The sequence below is a fragment of the Anomaloglossus baeobatrachus genome, chromosome 8, assembly GCF_048569485.1.
Source record: "Anomaloglossus baeobatrachus isolate aAnoBae1 chromosome 8, aAnoBae1.hap1, whole genome shotgun sequence".
Taxonomy (NCBI): Eukaryota; Metazoa; Chordata; class Amphibia; order Anura; family Aromobatidae; genus Anomaloglossus; species Anomaloglossus baeobatrachus.
The window spans coordinates 16,261,994-16,283,360 of record NC_134360.1 but is presented as its reverse complement, the minus strand read 5'-3'; the positions used below and the strand labels follow the sequence as shown (position 1 = coordinate 16,283,360).

The 21,367-nt window shown below is 52.1% G+C and overlaps 1 protein-coding gene and 1 long non-coding RNA gene across 8 annotated transcripts in view; one reads left to right on the top strand and one right to left on the bottom strand.

The window, feature by feature from the left end:
* SLMAP (sarcolemma associated protein) overlaps positions 1-21,367 on the bottom strand; it is a 147,708-nt gene that overhangs the window by 58,680 nt on the left and 67,661 nt on the right. For 3 of the 7 annotated variants that reach the window (XM_075321333.1, XM_075321330.1, XM_075321331.1), the window contains exons 4-11: positions 10,859-10,895; positions 8,757-8,819; positions 8,211-8,306; positions 7,406-7,477; positions 6,859-6,999; positions 4,767-4,904; positions 1,518-1,686; positions 1,383-1,433 (exon numbers count right to left, since the gene is read on the bottom strand). In XM_075321333.1, the coding sequence (XP_075177448.1) occupies positions 1,383-1,433; positions 1,518-1,686; positions 4,767-4,904; positions 6,859-6,999; positions 7,406-7,477; positions 8,211-8,306; positions 8,757-8,819; positions 10,859-10,895 (767 nt within the window). Of the gene's footprint in view, positions 1-1,382; positions 1,434-1,517; positions 1,687-4,766; positions 4,905-6,858; positions 7,000-7,405; positions 7,478-8,210; positions 8,307-8,756; positions 8,820-10,858; positions 10,896-11,006; positions 11,030-21,367 lie in introns of those variants that run through there. The other 4 variants (XM_075321332.1, XM_075321334.1, XM_075321336.1 and 1 more) reach the window with 2 other exon arrangements.
* Positions 574-21,367, top strand: part of LOC142249611 (uncharacterized) — a 33,208-nt gene continuing 12,414 nt past the window's right edge. The window contains exon 1 of the long non-coding RNA XR_012725082.1: positions 574-819. This is a non-coding gene — a long non-coding RNA (uncharacterized LOC142249611). The remainder of the gene's footprint in view (positions 820-21,367) is intronic.

Sequence of the window (21,367 nt, the reverse complement as noted above, 5' to 3'; positions counted from 1 at the left end):
GCTCCGGTCACATGCTCCGGTCACATGACAGCGTGTGACCGGAGGTAGCCGCGATGCCATTGTACTGTATTCCACTGTACTGGAGTGTGCCGGATCCTGCGAAATGCCCGATGTGTGAAACGGGCCTAAAAGATGTGGGCACCGATTCATTGTTTCTGCTTTTACGTTGCTTTTTATTCTTTTTTGCGCTGTGCTATACAGCATATGCAGTTCTTGAATTTTGCGCAAAGGGAAAAAAAAAAAAATTCATTTATTTTCAGACTGTTTTGTCACAGCCGGTGTCGGACTGTGGTACATTTGCAGAAATGTGTTTGTTTTTCTATTATAAGGTTTTTTGTTTGTTTTTTTTGAATTCCTGCTTGAGGAGACAACACATGTACATAGTCAGATCCTGAACCGTATCATTTGTATTAAAGTGACTATTGAGTGTGTGCAAAAGTCATTGTGAAGTAAGGAGGTGCAGGAGAGCTGTGACATCACCAACTGTGATCGGTGGAATCTGTATTGTCAGCTGTGTTTAGAAGTGATACGGATCACTGTAACCCTGTCTCTGATGATAACGAGACTGAAGAAAACGCTTCCTGAAAAAATAGGAAGCATGAAATACTAAAAGAAAAGAAAAAAAAAAACGTATGAAAAAAAGATTGTGACCTGAAAAAAAAAAAAAATTAAAATCACGTCCAATTTACCAGACCTCCCTACTCGTGGAAGCGAAGTATTTGGGTGGTAGATCGCTGCGCCTCCACAACAAAAGGTCCACATTAATAATAATTAATGAACAGGTTCTGCACAAACAGCGAGAAACGCTTCATTCAGGAGGTTAGTGGAAACTATTCAAGGCTCAAAGCTAAACTATATATTCTCCCCTAAAGGAACCTGCAGTCCCATGTAAGTGCCATCACTGGCACATGAGGGACCAGCGTATTGGGGGTAAAAGTGGATGAACAGGATTTATATACGATGTCCGCTTCCTTCCATATAAAGTGAATGAGACACATTGATATAAAGCTTTGCACTTGGTAAACATTCACTTACTTATCCCGTAATCCTCACTTACTGCCTGTATTATATACTCCAGAGCTGTATTCACAATTCTGCTAGTTGTTTTTGAAAGCAATATAAACACGATTCTGCCAGGTCCCCTTTAAGGCCTATTTTGGATGGATAAACTGTGCTAGGGTTTCACAATCTATATTCCCCCCCAACCCGACACACACGCGGCTCCACTGAATCCAACAGGGGGGAGTGGGGGGGGCTTTGAAATCCGGACAAACGTGATGTTTCACTAAATTTTAAGAAATACACAAGCCCGCCATCCAAGTGTACAAATGTCTTCTAACAAGCCCCTCTCCTCCTCGGCGGCGGTCCTGTCCGGCACTTACCCGGGGTGCTGTGCTCTTTAAGTGTTTTCTCCTGTAGATTCTCTAATCGTACTGTAAGCAGAATTCCAAAAATAAAAAAAAAGGCAAAGAAAAAAAAAAGGAAGAAGAAAGCGGGAAGCGCGGCGGAGGACGCACCTTGTAAGGCGGAGAGACGCTCGTTGGTGAAGTCGTTGTCGGCTTGCAAGGCCTCGATCTTGGCTTGTAATTCCTGCTCCTTCTCCTCCATCTCCTCAATCTTTTGCTGTAATTCCTTCTTCTCGGCGATGCCCTTCTGCTGGATCTCTTCTTGCCGACCTTCAGCTACCTAAGGAGGGTACGTGATATTAGTAACCACCTTTGGGGTCTGTGTGTATGTGCTGGGAAACCTTTCGGAGCATGCGCGAATGTAAGCGTGTGCCTAGGGAAACCTCTCGGAGCATGCGCTGTAAGCATGTGCCTAAACAAACCTCTCGGAGCATGCGCGAATATAAGCGTGTGCCTAGGGAAACCTCTCTGAGTATGCGCGAATGTAAGCGTGTGCCTAGGGAAACCTCTTGGAGCATGCGCGAATGTAAGCGTGTGCCTAGGGAAACCTCTCGGAGCATGCGCTGTAAGTGTGGGCCTAGGAAACCTCTTGAAGTATGCGCTGTAAGCGTGTGCCTAGGGAAACCTCTCGGAGCATGCGCGAATATAAGCGTGTGCCTAGGGAAACCTCTCGGAGCATGCGCGAATGTAAGCATGTGCCTAGGGAAACCTCTCGGAGCATGCGCAAATGTATATGTAGGGGCCAAGATATCTTTTGGAGCACTTATAAAAAAAAAAAAACACATCACTGATGGGTTCCTTTTATTCCCAGGACCAGCGAGTGTCCCCAGAAGACGGACCTTCCAGGATCAAAAAGTTATGACATATCCTAGGACTGTGTCACCCTTTTATGAGAATGGCACACCCCTTTAAATACTAGCCTGAAGGAAACCAGAGGGGGCGCCCTCCACATACCACCCTGCCAAATCATTACATATGCAATGTGCGCTCTTTAAATCTCTTCCAGCATATAGTGGAGTAAAGCGCTGGGCCCGGTGTGGAGGCAGCGTGGGTGGCCGCGGCCCATAGATTACATCTGGGTGACCGCTGAAAGACGTGACACATGGCCATGACCCTGTGACGTCCCTTTCCTGAAAGCTTTGTTCCAGGTGTAGAGCACTCGCAGCTCCTGTGACGACATATGGCACGTCTAGTTACACGCAGGAGCCTCTACAGAAAGCGACAACAATCCAGATGAAATATCTACACTATAAAATATCTGCGCTATAAAATGGATACAAAAAAATCCAAAAGAGCAAGACATCAGAGTGTAATGTGATCTTCCTACAGCCCATATGGCTCCCGAGTAATCCTAAACCCGTGCGGCCCCCCGTTCTGTGCACACCGGCCCCCACCACCTATAGATGTGATCACACGCGCCGATCTGAGCGGCTCATACAGAATTCATAGAAATCAGATTTTATAGACCAGGTTTAGTTACAAAATATCTCACTACGTTGTGTTATTATAATGGATTCACACAACACATTGCCAGGTTGTATAAATACGATTTCTGTGAACGCCGCCCCGGTTGCCCGGCTTCTGTTTCGGCCGACCAGTGAAGAGGACGGCAGCGTGGACGGAGGTGGTGGTGTGGAATACGTGGCAGGGATGAACTCATCGCTGCGCGCACCAAACCTCTGCATGTTGGATCTAAGAGGACCGTCAATCCGAGGAGGTAGGAGCGAAGAACACGGGGCAAAAGCGGCTATACCTGCAAAACTCCACATTCAGGGATAATATGGCAAATACAGAGGGAAAGTGCCATTTTTTTCTATTTTCGGACACAAAAAAAAATCCCTCAAAAAGAATTATTAAAAACATAAGACTTGGATTTTAATGCCAGAAAAAAAAAAAAGATTTAAAATGTAACCTTTAAAGCACCACTCCAGAGGGGCTTTTTCTGTGCCGGAGTGGTGCTTTAAATATTAGTCCCCGGCCCCCTGTCCAATACTCGCCCTCCGATGGAGTTATCCTTTTTCAGCACCACTCCTGTCCCACGGCGCCATCTTATGACTAACTTCTGGCTGGCCGGAAGTCAGAAGTTTCATCACAAGCTCTCAATGCATCTCTAGGAGGGCGAGGCCAGAACCAGGACTGGGCCCGGGCGAGAGGCCAGGACCAAGGCGAGGCCCAGACCAAGGTGAGGCCTGGGCGAGGGGCGAGAGGCGAGGGGCCAGGGGCGAGGGGCGAGAGGCCAGGGCGAGGGGCGAGAGGCCAGGGGCGAGGGGCGAGAGGCCAGGGCGAGGGGCGAGAGGCCAGGGCGAGGGGCGAGAGGCCAGGGCGAGGGGCGAGAGGCCAGGGCGAGGGGCGAGAGGCCAGGGCGAGGGGCGAGAGGCCAGGGCGAGGGGCGAGAGGCCAGGGCGAGGGGCGAGAGGCCAGGGCGAGGGGCCAGGGCAATGCTCCCACAGACTTGTATTGAGTTGTACCTCAACCTCCGGCACCTGCATGAAACACTAGAGCAACTGACCGGTCACAAATCCCCGGAGACTGATCAGAGCGATGCTGGAAAAAAAGATGAAGATCAATAAGAGAATGTGAACTGGACTCTAATCTCAGATGTAGAAGGACAGGGTAAATATTAGGTAAAGGAACAATCTTCCCGTTTGTCAGGTGAGAGGTTCTGGGTTATTCACTTGGCGGCTCCTGATACAGATGGAAGCAGGTCCAGAGCTCAAGCTACCTCTAAACAGCGTCACCCAGAGAAGAGGAGGAATAGACCTATAGACCATTCATCCTCCTCTCCCAAAGAAATCTACAAACGGTAAGATTCTTCCTTTACCCGATACTTACTCCGTCCATCTAGACCTGGGTCTATAGAGTCCTGTTCACATTCCTATACTGGTTTATATGTACACATTAATCTGCAGATTGCGGTGACCATTTAGTGCTGTCAGAACAGAGCAAGATATTTTTTGAGGGAAATAGTCTCAAGATCATTTATGATAAAACCCCCAGATGTGACAAAGGGGCGAAACCCAATTCATGCACTTTATGCTCTGCGTACTCACGGTGAGCTTCTAAACCAAGGCCGATGATCTCGGATGATGTGAACACTACATGTGTAACACTCGAATGTAATTCCCCTCTCACTTGCCTGAATGTGTAAAAACTAAGTGAGGTACACAACATGTGAAGCCATGAAAATAGCAACACCCACCTGACTGTACCGGCGAAACTGTAAAGATTAGGGGGTTGGGTGAAGTGAAGAATTTAATTGACATTTGTGTGACCCATAAGTGATTATGTTGATCGCTCAGTGAAAAGCTTTGTTAATTAAAGTCCAAAAATGCCAAACATCCGGGGCCTGCGGTTAATTACCTTCAGCTTGTCAGTTAGGTCTTTGATTTCATTCACGGCCCCGTTGTACTTGTTGGCGAGCTCTCGCAGCTCCTCCTGGGTCCGCTCATTCATCTCCTTCAGGTGGGTACATTCATCTTCTGTGTTACTTAGACTTCTCTGTAACCGTAAAATAGGAACAGCTAAACCCACAGTATAAAGGATCAGTGCGGACAAGATACGGTCACACGGGGAAGACTAGACGCCGGCACAGAGTGGAGATCGGCCCCAAAAAATCCTAAATAGCCAGGCTGATGTCACTCCTCTATCGTATGGCGAGATGATGATAGTGCATCTACCGAGACGTGTGCACTACCAACAGGCGCCCCTATTCTAACGATACACACGTCCAGCAGGGAAGTAATGTCACCGGCACCATCCAACCCCAAACAATGCTTTACTTGTTCTTTCATTCCTGACTGTTTTATTTGTTTTTATTTCCATAATTAAGAAAAAAAAAAAGGATTTGGCAAAAATATAAAAATCGTGTAGGGCTGGATTTACTATACAGAAACGGTCATTTCAGAGATCCAGTGCTTCTTTACACAGACATGTGGCGTTTTGGGTAATACCCCAGCAATACTTCATACAGGAGCAGAGAATGATCTGGCTGCCCGGCAAGACTGGAGTAGAGTGGAAACCACCGCCGCCCGGCAAGACTGGAGTAGAGTGGAAACCGCCGCCGCCCGGCAAGACTGGAGTAGAGTGGAAACCGCCGCCGCCCGGCAAGACTGGAGTAGAGTGGAAACCGCCGCCGCCCGGCAAGACTGGAGTAGAGTGGAAACCGCCGCCGCCCGGCAAGACTGGAGTAGAGTGGAAACCGCCGCCGCCCGGCAAGACTGGAGTAGAGTGGAAACCGCCGCCGCCCGGCAAGACTGGAGTAGAGTGGAAACCGCCGCCGCCCGGCAAGACTGGAGTAGAGTGGAAACCGCCGCCGCCCGGCAAGACTGGAGTAGAGTGGAAACCGCCGCCGCCCGGCAAGACTGGAGTAGAGTGGAAACCGCCGCCGCCCGGCAAGACTGGAGTAGAGTGGAAACCGCCGCCGCCCGGCAAGACTGGAGTAGAGTGGAAACCGCCGCCGCCCGGCAAGACTGGAGTAGAGTGGAAACCGCCGCCGCCCGGCAAGACTGGAGTAGAGTGGAAACCGCCGCCGCCCGGCAAGACTGGAGTAGAGTGGAAACCGCCGCCGCCCGGCAAGACTGGAGTAGAGTGGAAACCGCCGCCGCCCGGCAAGACTGGAGTAGAGTGGAAACCGCCGCCGCCCGGCAAGACTGGAGTAGAGTGGAAACCGCCGCCGCCCGGCAAGACTGGAGTGGGGTGGACGCCACCCGGTTGATCTGGAGGGGACACCGCTGCACAGCGTGGAGCAGACGGACACCGGTGCACAGCATGGAGCAGACAGCGCCACGCAGCCGGCCTAGAGCGGAGTGGAAACCGCCGCCGCCCGGCCTGGGTGGAGTGGAGGCCGCCTGGCCAAGACGCTGCCGCCCAGCCGGCCTGGAGTGGAGGCCACCCAGCCAATCTGTAGGGTACACCGCCATCCGGCCTGGAGCGGAGTGGAAACAGCCGCCGACCGGCCTGGAGTGGAGTTGACACCGCCCGGCCTGGACTCTGCTGCCCAGCTGGCCTGGAGTGGAAGTGGCGTTGCCCAGCTGGCCTGAAGTGGAGGCCACCCGGCCGATCTGGAGGGGACACCGCCGCCCGGCCTGGACTCTGCTGCCCAGCTGGCCTGGAGTGGAAGTGGCGTCGCCCAGCTGGCCTGAAGTGGAGTGGAGGCCACCAGGCCGATCTGGAGGGGACACCGCCGCCCGGCTTGGAGTGGAGTGGACACCGCCTGGACTCTGCTGCCCAGCTGGCCTGGAGTGGAAGTGGCATCGCCCAGCTGGCCTGAAGTGGAGTGGAGGCCACCAGGCCGATCTGGAGGGGACACAGCAGCCCGGCCTGGACTCTGCTGCCCAGCTGGCCTGGAGTAGAAGTGGTGTCGCCCAGCTGGCCTGAAGTGGACGCCACCCGGCCTGGAGTGGAGTGGACACAGTGTGTGTAAGTTGTAGCACTAGTCACAATCCGGCCTCACCTCCACTTCTGACAGCTTCCGCACTACCTCGATCTTCTCCTGAAGGACCCGCCTCAGAGACTCTTTGGCCGTCGTCTCGTAGTTGTGTTTGTCCTCCTGTAACGCTATTAACTCTTTCCGAATGCCATCATCTGTTTGACTCTGAAGAAAGATAAAATCCGATTATGTGGAATAATGTTTCCATAACATTTACAGTCAACAGATGACTAACGGCATTAGTGTGTGCCCGGAGAGGACGTCCTACAACACGGACACAAGGAAACCAGCACCAGAACTTCACTCACGAACGAGGACAATCGAGTGGAATTATTCCACAAGAGGAAGAAAACATTACAGCGATAAGGCCGGGTTCACACCGCAGCTGTGATAACGTTCATGACTTCATCAGGGGCTTCATTCTGATTCCCCCCCCATAAACACAAGACCCCGATGGAGACAGTGACTTCAATAAAGTCAAACAGAGGACAACTCATGAAACCCAGGACTCATTTCTGTCGATATCGGTCTTTTCAGCCGGACACAATGGCAGAGTTTACACCAAACTCACCTTGGAATAGGCCTGCAACTGGTTCCCCATCACCTCTAATCGCGAGAGAAGCCGGTCTTCATCTATAAGGGCCTGAGGAAAAAAAGATGAAAATATACACGATTTCACAAACTTAAGGGGAAAAGCTGTTGGGGAAGGGGGGAGGCTCCTGCCGCAGAGGGGAGCGCGGGGGGAGGCTCCTGCCGCAGAGGGGAGCGCGGGGGGAGGCTCCTGCCGCAGAGGGGAGCGCGGGGGGAGGCTCCTGCCGCAGAGGGGAGCGCGGGGGGGAGGCTCCTGCCGCAGAGGGGAGCGCGGGGGGAGGCTCCTGCCGCAGAGGGGAGCGCGGGGGGAGGCTCCTGCCGCAGAGGGGAGCGCGGGGGGAGGCTCCTGCCGCAGAGGGGAGCGCGGGGGGAGGCTCCTGCCGCAGAGGGGAGCGCGGGGGGAGGCTCCTGCCGCAGAGGGGAGCGCGGGGGGAGGCTCCTGCCGCAGAGGGGAGCGCGGGGGGAGGCTCCTGCCGCAGAGGGGAGCGCGGGGGGAGGCTCCTGCCGCAGAGGGGAGCGCGGGGGGAGGCTCCTGCCGCAGAGGGGAGCGCGGGGGGAGGCTCCTGCCGCAGAGGGGAGCGCGGGGGGAGGCTCCTGCCGCAGAGGGGAGCGTGCTGCAGTCAAACTAGACCTGGAAGAAGCAGAGCTTCTGAGACATAAAAGATCGAGAAGATAGAGATAACAGAGGAACTGAGGACGGGGCAAAACAGAAAAGATGGAGAAGGCATCCGCCCAATGGTTAAGCCAGTAGAAATGGAAGAGCTCATGTGGTGTCTTTCGGATACCTGCCAACTAGTATCTGAAGCTTCTTGTGTATTGGCTAGTAGCCTCTGAAGAGTGGCCAACTTCTGTTCCAACATCTGCTCCCGATGTAAGGCCTCCTGCAGAGAGAAGCGGTAAAGAGGGGGTCAAAATGTCAATCATTCTCCAAGGAGTTCAAAATATAACACATTGACCAGAAAAAAAGATATATGAGACGTTTTGCCCTTATAATAGGAACTTTTACAGAATTGTACGGCTTTGAGCTGAGTGTCCACTACGTCCCGTCACCGCGTGTGGCATATACCGTAATCAGGTCCTCAGAGACTATGCAGAGGATTCCATATTTGGGAAAACCATCAAAAGATTTTTGCAATGCTTTTTGTGAGCGTTTTCTCCGCACTTTCCGAGAGATCGACCTTCTCCATCACCAACACCGGCCAGGACTGATGACGTTCTCCTGCACACGCGGGCTTTTGTAGAGACCGTCGGGATGGTCAGCGTAGTGACCGCTCAGTCTGACGACATCTACATCACCTTCATTAATGAACAGAAGGAAACGAGCGACTTACCTGTAGATACTGAGAGAGTTGGAACAGTTCCTGAGAGTACATACTGGGAGTGTGAGCAGCGACCTGCGCCAGAAGACACAAAGCACGGTCAGAGTCGCACCTGCGCTGTGCATTTACTGAGCTTTTAGCAAAAAATAAATTAGGATATTCATATTTTCTTGCCACCAAAAATATCACAACCCTGCACCGCCCCCCATTACATCTATGAATTGGGGGTTTGGCAGTGTGCGGAAAAGCACCAGGGCTCCATTATAAATGGGTATGGTATCACTAGTGTGAACAGACCCTTACACTATATATACCTCCTGTCCGACCTCAAGAGGCACAATACTGCATGGTACAGGTGAGCATGGGTACGAAGCAAGCAAAATCATCTCAAGGAGGAGCCATACCCTCGGCTCTGTGCCATCCCACGCAGCAGGCGAGACTTAAACAGTGCTGATCAATTGGGATCCATTCTCTTGCCTCCTGTAGTTTTCAGGCTTCTTGCATAGGGGTGTAATGACAGACTGGATATGCGGGCTTATGTGTGTGTATAGGCTGCGGCTTCTTCACTAGCTCTCGTGCCTTGGTTGTGCATGCTGCGCCTTCTTCACTAGCTCTCGTGCCTTGTGTGTGCATGCTGCGGCTTATTCACTAGCTCTTGTGCCTTGGGTGTGCATGCTGCGCCTTCTTCACTAGCTCTCGTGCCTTGTGTGTGCATGCTGCGGCTTATTCACTAGCTCTCGTGCCTTGTGCGTGCATGCTGCGCCTTCTTCACTAGCTCTCGTGCCTTGTGCGTGCATGCTGCGCCTTCTTCACTAGCTCTCGTGCCTTGGGTGTGCATGCTGCGCCTTCTTCACTAGCTCTCGTGCCTTGTGCGTGCATGCTGCGCCTTCTTCACTAGCTCTCGTGCCTTGGGTGTGCATGCTGCGGCTTCTGCACTAGCACTCTTGCCTTGTGTGTGCATGCTGAGTCTTCTTCTCTAGCTCTCGTGCCTTGTGTGTGCATATAGCGGCTTCTGCACTGGCTCTCATTCCCTATGCGTAAAGACTGCGGCTTCTTCACTAGCTCTCGTTCCTTGTGTGTGCCTGCTGATGCTGCTTCTTCACTAGCTCTCGTTCCTTCTGTGTGCCTGCTGATGCTGCTTCTTCACTAGCTCTCGTTCCTTGTGTGTACAGGCTGCGGCTTCACTAGCTCTTGTGCCTTGTGTGTGCATGCTGTGTCTTCTTCAATTGCTCTCGTGCCTGGTGTGTGCATGTTGCGGTTTCATCACTAGCACTCTTGCCTTGTGTGTGCATACTGCGGCTTCTTCACTAGCTCTAGTTCCTTGTGTGTACATGGGCTGCAGCTTCTTCACTAGCTCTCGTTCCTGGCTGCAGAGGTCAACATTGACCACCGGAAAATACAGTGCCAACATGGCTGGAAAGGTGTCAGTCTGACGGGACAAATATAAGGCTTTTTTATTTTCTGTTGGGCAATAGAGCTAATCAGAAGGGGCCATACAGTAATGGACAGCCCCAATAATGAAACGTTCCTGCCTGTATCTGCAGAACGCCACGACTTCATGCAGCTCTGACAGCGGCATTGTCCCATTATCCCGGAATAAAAGCCATTTTACGTAGGAAACTTAGAGATGGAAATGTTGAGGAATGTAATTACAAGTGGAGCACTAGCACTGCGGATGACCTGGCAGGGAAAGCCAACCCTTCACATGGATATCAGGAAGGAAAACATTGGGGGGGAGCATTGGGCTCCACATATTGTGAGGAGGGGGTATTGTGAGGAGGGGGTGCAGGTAACGTGAAGTTTGCCACTGCAGAAGCAACATTGGAAAAAGCAACATCTCGCTCATATCAGAAAAATACAAGATATACTGTAACTGCAAATTATGAAGTGTATATCAGCACGCCCCGCACATACTTCTGTATGCACAGCGTCAATCAGCTGTCAACTGACACAAAAAGCCGCTGGCTCATAAACACACAATCGGCTCTGTATCACACAAGATGACAACAACGAGATGGAATCGATAGAGGATGACGAGGAGGGAGTGAGCGCGATCCCCGGGGGACACAGAAACCATTTAACGGATCTAAATGGGTAAAATGTGAATGCCTTACCTTGTCGACGGGACTGGGTAAAGGAGCTTGGATGACACTAAAAAGAAAGGAACAGAAAGAATGTAAACAAAAAAAAAGCAAAAGCAGCGATAGTATAAAACCTTCCCGCAGCTCTGTAAATATTTAACTGGATTTGGTGGAAACTCACATTGATTCTGGAAGGGAGCGGCAGCCTGAGAAAGAAATTAACTCTGCCCTGGACTTCAGCCCCTGCTCGCTAATCAGTGCACCGCGCACCGGCGGCACACGGGATCCCTGCGCTACTGTGCAGCCTGTGCAAGGGACGGTTAACCCCTGCACCGCCCAGCTCCAGGGGATCACCTGCGCCTCAGCCGCCACAAGCAGGCGTGAAGCGGTTAAAAAGGTGTGGATCTGATTTTTGAGGCACTCAATCTTTCAACAAGTCCTTTCTTGCCGAGTTCAGAGATCACTACTGTTATATAACAGCACTTTAGGATATTCGCTGATTAAAAGGAAAGCTTTGCCCCACACCAAAGTGACTGACGCCTGTGTACACAGCAATTACAGCTCCAGAGTGACAAGGCTGCGGCACGGGTAAGAAAGTGCGAAAAGAAAGGACGGTCCGAGAGGTCACCCACGAGCGTCACGTACTGCACCGGAGAAACAAGGCTGCGGCACAGGTAAGAAAGTGCGAAAAGAAAGGACGGTCCGAGAGGTCACCCACGAGCGCCCCATACTGCACCGGATAAACAAGACTGCGGCACGGGTAAGAAAGTGCGAAAAGAAAGGACGGTCCGAGAGGTCACCCACGAGCGTGCGTACTGCACCAGAGAAACAAGGCTGCGGCACAGGTAAGAAGGTGCGAAAAGGAAGAAGGGTCCGAGAGGTCACCCACGAGCGTCACGTACTGCACCGGAGAAACAAGGCTGCGGCACGGGTAAGAAAGTGCGAAAAGAAAGGACGGTCCGAGAGGTCACCCACGAGCGTCACGTACTGCCCCGGAGAAACAAGGCTGCGGCACGGGTAAGAAAGTGCGAAAAGAAAGGACGGTCCGAGAGGTCACCCACGAGCGTCACGTACTGCACCAGAGAAACAAGGCTGCGGCACGGGTAAGAAAGTGCGAAAAGAAAGGACGGTCCGAGAGGTCACCCACGAGCGTCACGTACTGCACCGGAGAAACAAGGCTGCGGCACAGGTAAGAAAGTGCGAAAAGAAAGGACGGTCCGAGAGGTCACCCACGAGCGCCCCATACTGCACCGGATAAACAAGACTGCGGCACGGGTAAGAAAGTGCGAAAAGAAAGGACGGTCCGAGAGGTCACCCACGAGCGTGCGTACTGCACCAGAGAAACAAGGCTGCGGCACAGGTAAGAAGGTGCGAAAAGGAAGAAGGGTCCGAGAGGTCACCCACGAGCGTCACGTACTGCACCGGAGAAACAAGGCTGCGGCACGGGTAAGAAAGTGCGAAAAGAAAGGACGGTCCGAGAGGTCACCCACGAGCGTCACGTACTGCCCCGGAGAAACAAGGCTGCGGCACGGGTAAGAAAGTGCGAAAAGAAAGGACGGTCCGAGAGGTCACCCACGAGCGTCACGTACTGCACCAGAGAAACAAGGCTGCAGCACAGGTAAGAAAGCGCGAAAAGGAAGGACGGTCCGAGAGGTCACCCACAACCGCCCCAGAGAAACAAGGCTGCGGCACAGGTAAGAAGGTGCGAAAAGGAAGAAGGGTCCGAGAGGTCACCCACGAGCGTCACGTACTGCACCGGAGAAACAAGGCTGCGGCACGGGTAAGAAAGTGCGAAAAGAAAGGACGGTCCGAGAGGTCACCCACGAGCGTCACGTACTGCCCCGGATAAACAAGACTGCGGCACGGGTAAGAAAGTGCGAAAAGAAAGGACGGTCCGAGAGGTCACCCACGAGCGTGCGTACTGCACCGGAGAAACAAGGCTGCGGCACAGGTAAGAAGGTGCGAAAAGGAAGAAGGCTCCGAGAGGTCACCCACGAGCGTCACGTACTGCACCGGAGAAACAAGGCTGCGGCACAGGTAAGAAAGTGCGAAAAGAAAGGACGGTCCGAGAGGTCACCCACGAGCGCCCCATACTGCACCGGATAAACAAGACTGCGGCACGGGTAAGAAAGTGCGAAAAGAAAGGACGGTCCGAGAGGTCACCCACGAGCGTGCGTACTGCACCGGAGAAACAAGGCTGCGGCACAGGTAAGAAGGTGCGAAAAGGAAGAAGGGTCCGAGAGGTCACCCACGAGCGTCACGTACTGCCCCGGAGAAACAAGGCTGCGGCACGGGTAAGAAAGTGCGAAAAGAAAGGACGGTCCGAGAGGTCACCCACGAGCGTCACGTACTGCACCGGAGAAACAAGGCTGCGGCACGGGTAAGAAAGTGCGAAAAGAAAGGACGGTCCGAGAGGTCACCCACGAGCGTCACGTACTGCACCGGAGAAACAAGGCTGCGGCACAGGTAAGAGTGCGAAAAGAAAGGACGGTCCGAGAGGTCACCCACGAGCGCCCCATACTGCACCGGATAAACAAGACTGCGGCACGGGTAAGAAAGTGCGAAAAGAAAGGACGGTCCGAGAGGTCACCCACGAGCGTGCGTACTGCACCGGAGAAACAAGGCTGCGGCACAGGTAAGAAGGTGCGAAAAGGAAGAAGGGTCCGAGAGGTCACCCACGAGCGTCACGTACTGCACCGGAGAAACAAGGCTGCGGCACGGGTAAGAAAGTGCGAAAAGAAAGGACGGTCCGAGAGGTCACCCACGAGCGTCACGTACTGCCCCGGAGAAACAAGGCTGCGGCACGGGTAAGAAAGTGCGAAAAGAAAGGACGGTCCGAGAGGTCACCCACGAGCGTCACGTACTGCCCCGGAGAAACAAGGCTGCGGCACGGGTAAGAAAGTGCGAAAAGAAAGGACGGTCCGAGAGGTCACCCACGAGCGTCACGTACTGCACCGGAGAAACAAGGCTGCAGCACGGGTAAGAAAGCGCGAAAAGGAAGGACGGTCCGAGAGGTCACCCACAACCGCCCCAGAGAAACAAGGCTGTGGCATGGGTAAGAAAGTGCGAAAAGGAAGGACGGTCCGAGAGGTCACCCCCGAGCGTCCCGTACTGCACCGGATAAACAAGACTGCGGCACGGGTAAGAAAGCGCGAAAAGGAAGAAGGGTCCGAGAGGTCACCACCGACCACGCATACTGCACCGGAGAAACAAGGCTGCGGCACGGGTAAGAAAGTGCGAAAAGGAAGGACGGTCCGAGAGGTCACCCACGACCGCCCCATACTGCCCCAAAAAATGTATTTATTATGTGTCCACTTGTACAGAGCCAACTTATCCTGCAGGACTGCCTTACCAAACATACACTACTGACAATCACAGAGGAGGAGTGGACTAAAAGAGGGAGGAGGAAAAGGAAGGAACAGCTGGCGCAAGGAGGAAGGATGAGTGGACTAAAAGAGGGAGGAGGAGGAAGGAAGAGGAAGGAAGAGCGGACTAAAAGAGGGAGGGGGAGGAAGGCAGAAGAGGAAGGAGGAGCGGATTAAAAGAGGAAGGAGGAGAAAGGAAGAGGAAGGAGGAGTGGAGTAAAAGAGGGAGAAGGAGGAAGGAACAGCTGGCGCAAGGAGGAAGGAAGAGCGGACTAAAAGAGGGAGGAGGAGGAAGGCAGAAGAGGAAGGAGGAGCGGATTAAAAGAGGAAGGAGGAGAAAGGAAGAAGGAGGAGTGGAGTAAAAGAGTGAGGAGGAGGCACCGCAGAGAGGCGAAGAGGAGGCACCGCAGAGAGGCAAGGAGGAAGAGGAGGCACCGCAGAGAGGCAAGGAGGAAGAGGAGGAACCGCAGAGAGGCAAGGAGGAAGAGGAGGTACCGCAGAGAGGCAAGGAGGAAGAGGAGGCACTGCGGAGAGGCAAGGAGGAAGAGGAGGCACCGCAGAGAGGCAAGGAGGAAGAGGAGGCACCGCGGAGAGGCAAGGAGGAAGAGGAGGCACCGCGGAGAGGCAAGGAGGTGGAGGAGGCACCGCGGAGAGGCAAGGAGGAAGGAGGCACCGCGGAGAGGCAAGGAGGAAGGAGGCACCGCGGAGAGGCAAGGAGGAAGAGGAGGCACCGCAGAGAGGCAAGGAGGAAGAGAAGGCGCCACAGAGTGGAAAAGAAGAGGAGGAGGAGCCGCAGAGAGGCAAGGAGGAGGAGCCGCTGAAAGAGAACAGGAAGGAGGAAAGGTTTCAGAAAGGGAGGAGCGTCCGCAGAGATAAAAGGAAGGTGAAGCGGTCACAGATAAAGGAGGAGGGGGAAGAAGGAGCCGTCACAGATCAGGGATTGCTGCAGATAAAAGGAGAAAATAAGATTAGAGGAGGGGAGGGTCATGTCAGAAAGGGGAAACTAAGTAAATAAAGCAATCACTCCTACGAAGGTGAAGGCTGCGGTGGAGAAGCTGTGGCAAAAAGACTTAGATTTTGTAAAGAAATAGGTGCAGTGAATATACAGGGGTCTTTTCAGTAAAAAAAAAAAAAAAAATAAGTTTGTTCACAGAATTTTAAGAACTGGAATTCCCAAACTGATTTCCCCATCTCTTGTAATACAAAACCGCAGTATAACCGGTGCATCGCTACAGGGGGCCAGGGCAGAGTGACCCCCGTGTCCTGGTACCAATACTACATTTAAGGATCTAAGCATGTTACTGGACAGACAATGGTGAAGAGATCGTACTCTTACGTGTGAAGACGCCGGAAACCGGGAAGAGAGAAAACAAAAAAAAAAAATCTTAATTCCTCAATGGTTCCTTTATAGCAACAATAAAGGAAATAAAACAAGTATATTAAATGGAAGCCTTCACTTAGGGGTGAAGATTGTCTGAGAAGACTACGGGTTGGGTTTTTTTAAACTGCAGGGGAGAGGCTCCTGCTGCAGCCGGTGGTCTCATGAGGCGAAAGAGTGAAATGGATGAGACGGATTTCTATACACATTTTCCAGTTGGCTCCCCGTTCTTAGTGCCCTGAGAATCGGGTCATTATCACTATGGACAGAATATTCAGTGCCGGTAAGATCAGGCTAGGAGGATTGTGCAGGCATTTTATTTTGGGGATCTTTGCCCGCAGGAGAAAAACGGTGGAGGACACTGCAGATTGATCACAGGGGTCTCCAGAGCTACACACATCTAAGGGAAAATGTTAAAAATTCCACACATACCTCCTATAATGCAGCATCTAAAAATGTGGTACCGTGAGGTATAAGGAGATTTTTTGGAAAATCCTTATAGCGTACGGTATATAATCGCCACTAAGAGAGTGAAATGCACCAACAATGCCGTAATATCCTACTGCTGGCAGCCATTTTTCATAAAGGTTGATTGTTATCAGCAGCTTAATGTAGGGACCAAGACCCGGATTCCAGTCATGTGTCACTTACTGGGCTGCTTGCTGTAAATTTGATACAATCTAGCGGTTCTTTGAATGTTGAACCCTGTATAACCCCGCCCACTCCAATGATTGATGTGCAGCATCCTGTGTAAAACCCTGCCCACACCACTGATTGGCAGCTTTGGGTATAACCCCCCCCCCCTACATGGCAGTTTTGTTTATGACCTTGCCCATACCTCTGCTTGATAGCTCTCTGTGCACACTGTATATTAACAGAAAGCTGCTGATCAGTGTGGGGGGCGCGGGGTTAAACAAGGCAGGCGGACTACCTGGCATCAGACAAGTAGTCCTGTAGTGATAATCTCCTTCTGTAATTTTGATACAATCTAGCAGTTCTTTGAATGCTGAACCCTGCCTAACCCCGTACACACCACAGATTGTCAGCTTTTTGTATAACCTCGCCTACACATGGCAGCTTTTTTTTATAACCCCGCTCATACCACTGATTAGCAGCTCTCTATGTACACTGGGTATTGACAGGAAGCTGCTGATACAGGATGATGGTGGGGTTACACAGAGCAGGAGGACTACCTGGCACCAGACAACTAGTCCTGCAGTAATAATCTCCTGCTGATAAAACACTGATTGCTGGTATCAGGGTCCCTGTCCCCACCTCATGCTGCTCTCAGATTACATTGCAAAATCCTGCAATGTGTTGCTGGCCTATTAGGACTAATCAGCAATATTAGACATTGTTTAGTGGCCAAACCCAAGTATTACAGATCAGCTTTTCTGCATTTATAGCATCCGACCTGCGGGGCCGGTGTACGGTGCTCTGCTCATCCGGCTCCATACATTGCTTGTATCTGGCTGCTGCAAGTAACAGCTGGTCACTGGGGGGTGCAGAGCGTCAGGACCCCCCCAATGGTGTCAGAGTGAGGATATATCCTTTAAAAATTGCTGTAAACTGCCGCTGCTTCACTTTACTGCCGTATAGGAGAAACGCCGGCTCCCTCACACGCCGCATTCTGTATAAACTCCAATCTTCATATTGCAGCCACTCAACAAAATGTTCCAGCCGAGAACACGCACCGCCGGCTCGTAAACCTGCATTTCTGAAACATGTGCCTGCCTGCCGCGAATATTCCAGACAAGCACAGATAAAACTCACCTAAATCATTCATTCCCCCCCCCAAAAAAATAACAAAAACATACGTAACTGCAATCAAACAAGTACAAAATATAAAAACCGCGAACAAGAGTTTCCATAAATGTGATTAGAGGAGGGATTCTCTGGTGAAGGCAGGTTCTCCCTTATCTGGACGGGTGATGCCTTTTTGATCGGGGGGTGTAACTACAGTATGTGCAGGGGTTGCAATCGCACCTGGGCCCTGCAGCCTAGGGGGCCCCGAACGTCCCTCTGACTTATCTGAAAAGGCCAAAGCTATTAAAGTCTTGCAGTAATTGGGGGCCTCGTAGGAGCTTTTGCCCGAGCTTCAAGTTGCGCCATTGTGACCAAGTATCGCTAGTCCTCGTGCGCGAATCATCTCGGAATATTAAGAGCAATAAAGAGGATACGGCTGTGTGAATGTGAACATGGCCCGAGAAGACACGAGGCTCCACAGAGCAAACTGTGGGTGAAACATCCAGTCTGACAGGCGACTGTTTAGTGATGGACTAATAAGGATGGAGAGTAGGACGCACAGCCGAGCGCGGAGACCCTCCATCCAGGACAGTGAGGACCGATCTGTGGCAATCTGTATTGTATGGATACAGGCGAAGGAAGATCAGCCTTTACTGTGCGCTCAGTGCACTCCATTGTGTTATCCTCAGGCTCCCTGAATGAGGCAATGACTGAAGACAAGGACTCTTGTGTCAATAATAATACATATTTATCGCCGTCCGCCCCCGGAGACTTCCCCATCAGATCGAGGACGTTTAAAAAGCACAAAATGCTATCAGGAAAAAAGTCTCCGAGACGTCGGCTCTTGATTCAAGTTTTAAAGCAAATGAGAATGTGTCCGCTCTCCAGAATCTGTGCAAATGTCCCCCCCACCACCCCTGTGCGTCCGATAATGCTGCTCCAGGACATCCTGTGTCTGCTCTCCAGAATCTGTGTGCAGATGCCCCCCCACCCCTGTGCGTCCGATAGTGCTGCTCCAAGACATCCTGTGTCTGCTCTCCAGAATCTGTGTGCAGATGCCCCCCCCCACCCCTGTGCGTCCGATAGTGCTGCTCCAAGAAAACCTGTGTCTGCTCTCCAGAATCTGTGCAAATGTCCCCCCCACCCCTGTGCGTCCGATAGATTCTGGAGAGCAGACACAGGATGTCTTGGAGCAGCACTGTGTGCAGATGCCCCCCCCCACCCCTGTGCGTCCGATAGTGCTGCTCCAAGACATCCTGTGTCTGCTCTCCAGAATCTGTGCAAATGTCCCCCCCGAGCGTCAGAGTCAGATAGTGCTGCTCCAAGACGTCTTGTGTCCGCTCTCTAGAATCTGTGTGGAGACGTCCCCCCCGAGCGTCAGATAGTGCTGCTCCAAGACATCCTGTGTCCGCTCTCTAGAATCTGTGTGCAGACGTCCCCCACCCCTGAGCATGAGGTAGTTCTGCTCCAAGACGTCTTGTATCCGCTCTCCAGAATCTGTGTGCAGACGTCATCCCCGAGCGTCAGATAGTGCTGCTCCAAGACATCCTGTGTCCGCTCTCTGGAATCTGTGCGCAGACGCCCCCCCCCACCCAAGCGTCAGATTGTGCGGCTCCAAGAAGTCTTGTGTCCGCTCTCTAGAATCTGTGTGCAGACATCCACCCCGTGCATCCCCCCCCCCCTGTGCATTTTGTGTCTGCTCTTCAGAATCTGTGTGCAGACATCCGCCCCCCCCCTCCGTGCATCAGTCACTTTTGCTTCAAGACGTCTTGTATACGCACACCAGGGGTCATCAGGATATGGGCATGTCTCTTACTATGATGCGGCCTATTTACTGCACACCAGGGGTCATCATGATATGGGCATGTCTCTCTTACTATGGTGCGGCCTATTTACTGCACACCAGGGATCATCATGATATGGGCATGTCTCTTACTATGGTGCAGCCTATTTACTGCACACCAGGGAGCATCATGATATGGGCATGTCTCTCTTACTATGGTGCGGCCTATTTACTGCACACCAGGGGTCATCAGGATATGGGCATATCTCTCTTACTATGGTGCGGCCTATTTACTGCACACCAGGGGTCATCAGGATATGGGCATGTCTCTCTTACTATGGTGCGGCCTATTTACTGCACACCAGGGGTCATCAGGATATGGGCATGTCTCTCTTACTATGGTGCGGCCTATTTACTGCACACCAGGGGTCATCAGGATATGGGCATGTCTCTTACTATGGTGCGGCCTATTTACTGCACACCAGGGGTCATCAGGATATGGGCATGTCTCTTACTATGGTGCGGCCCATTTACCGTATACCAGGGAGCATCAGGATATGGGCATGTCTCTCTTACTATGGTGCGGCCTATTTACTGCACACCAGGGGTCATCATGATATGGGCATATCTGTTACTATGGTGCGGCCTATTTACTGCACACCAGGGGTCATCATGATATGGGCATGTCTGTTACTATGGTGCGGCCTATTTACTGCACACCAGGGGTCATCATGATATGGGCATGTCTGTTACTATGGTGTAGCCTATTTACTGCACACCAGGGGTCATCAGGATATGGGCATGTCTCTTACTATGGTGCGGCCTATTTACTGCACACCAGGGAGCATCATGATATGGGCATGTCTCTCTTACTATGGTGCGGCCTATTTACCGCACACCAGGGGTCATCAGGATATGGGCATATCTCTCTTACTATGGTGCGGCCTATTTACTGCACACCAGGGGTCATCAGGATATGGGCATGTCTCTCTTACTATGGTGCGGCCTATTTACTGCACACCAGGGGTCATCAGGATATGGGCATGTCTCTCTTACTATGGTGCGGCCTATTTACTGCACACCAGGGGTCATCAGGATATGGGCATGTCTCTTACTATGGTGCGGCCTATTTACCGCACACCAGGGGTCATCAGGATATGGGCATGTCTCTTACTATGGTGCGGCCTATTTACTGCACACCAGGGGTCATCAGGATATGGGCATGTCTCTTACTATGGTGCAACCTATTTACCGCACACCAGGGGTCATCAGGATATGGGCATGTCTCTTACTATGGTGCGGCCTATTTACTGCACACCAGAGGTCATCAGGATATGGGCATGTCTCTTACTATGGTGCGGCCTATTTACTGTATGCTAGGGAGCATCAGGATATGGGCATGTCTCTCTTACTATGGTACGGCCTATTTACCGTATACCAGGGAGCAAAAGGATATGGGCATGTCTCTCTTACTATGGTGCGGCCTATTTACCGCACACCAGGGGTCATCAGGATATGGGCATGTCTCTTACTATGGTGCGGCCTATTTACCGTATACCAGGGAGCATCATGATATGGGCATGTCTCTCTTACTATGGTGCGGCCTATTTACCGTATACCAGGGAGCATCATGATATGGGCATGTCTCTCTTACTATGGTGCGGCCTATTTACCGTATACCAGGGAGCATCATGATATGGGCATGTCTCTCTTACTATGGTGCGGCCTATTTACCGTATACCAGGGATCATCATGATATGGGCATGTCTCTTACTATGGTGCGGCCTATTTACCGCACACCAGGGGTCATCCGGATATGGGCATGTCTCTTACTATGGTGCTGGCTATTTACCACACACCAGGGGTCATCAGGATATGGGCAGGTCTCTTACTATGGTGCGGCCTATTTACCGCACACCAGGGAGCATCATGATATGGGCATGTCTCTTACTATGGTGCGGCCTATTTACCGCACACCAGGGGTCATCAGGATATGGGCATGTCTCTTACTATGGTGCGGCCTATTTACCGCACACCAGGGGTCATCAGGATATGGGCATGTCTCTTACTATGGTGCGGCCTATTTACCGCACACCAGGGGTCATCCGGATATGGGCATGTCTCTTACTATGGTGCTGGCTATTTACCACACACCACGGGTCATCAGGATATGGGCAGGTCTCTTACTATGGTGCGGCCTATTTACCGCACACCAGGGAGCATCATGATATGGGCATGTCTCTTACTATGGTGCGGCCTATTTACCGCAC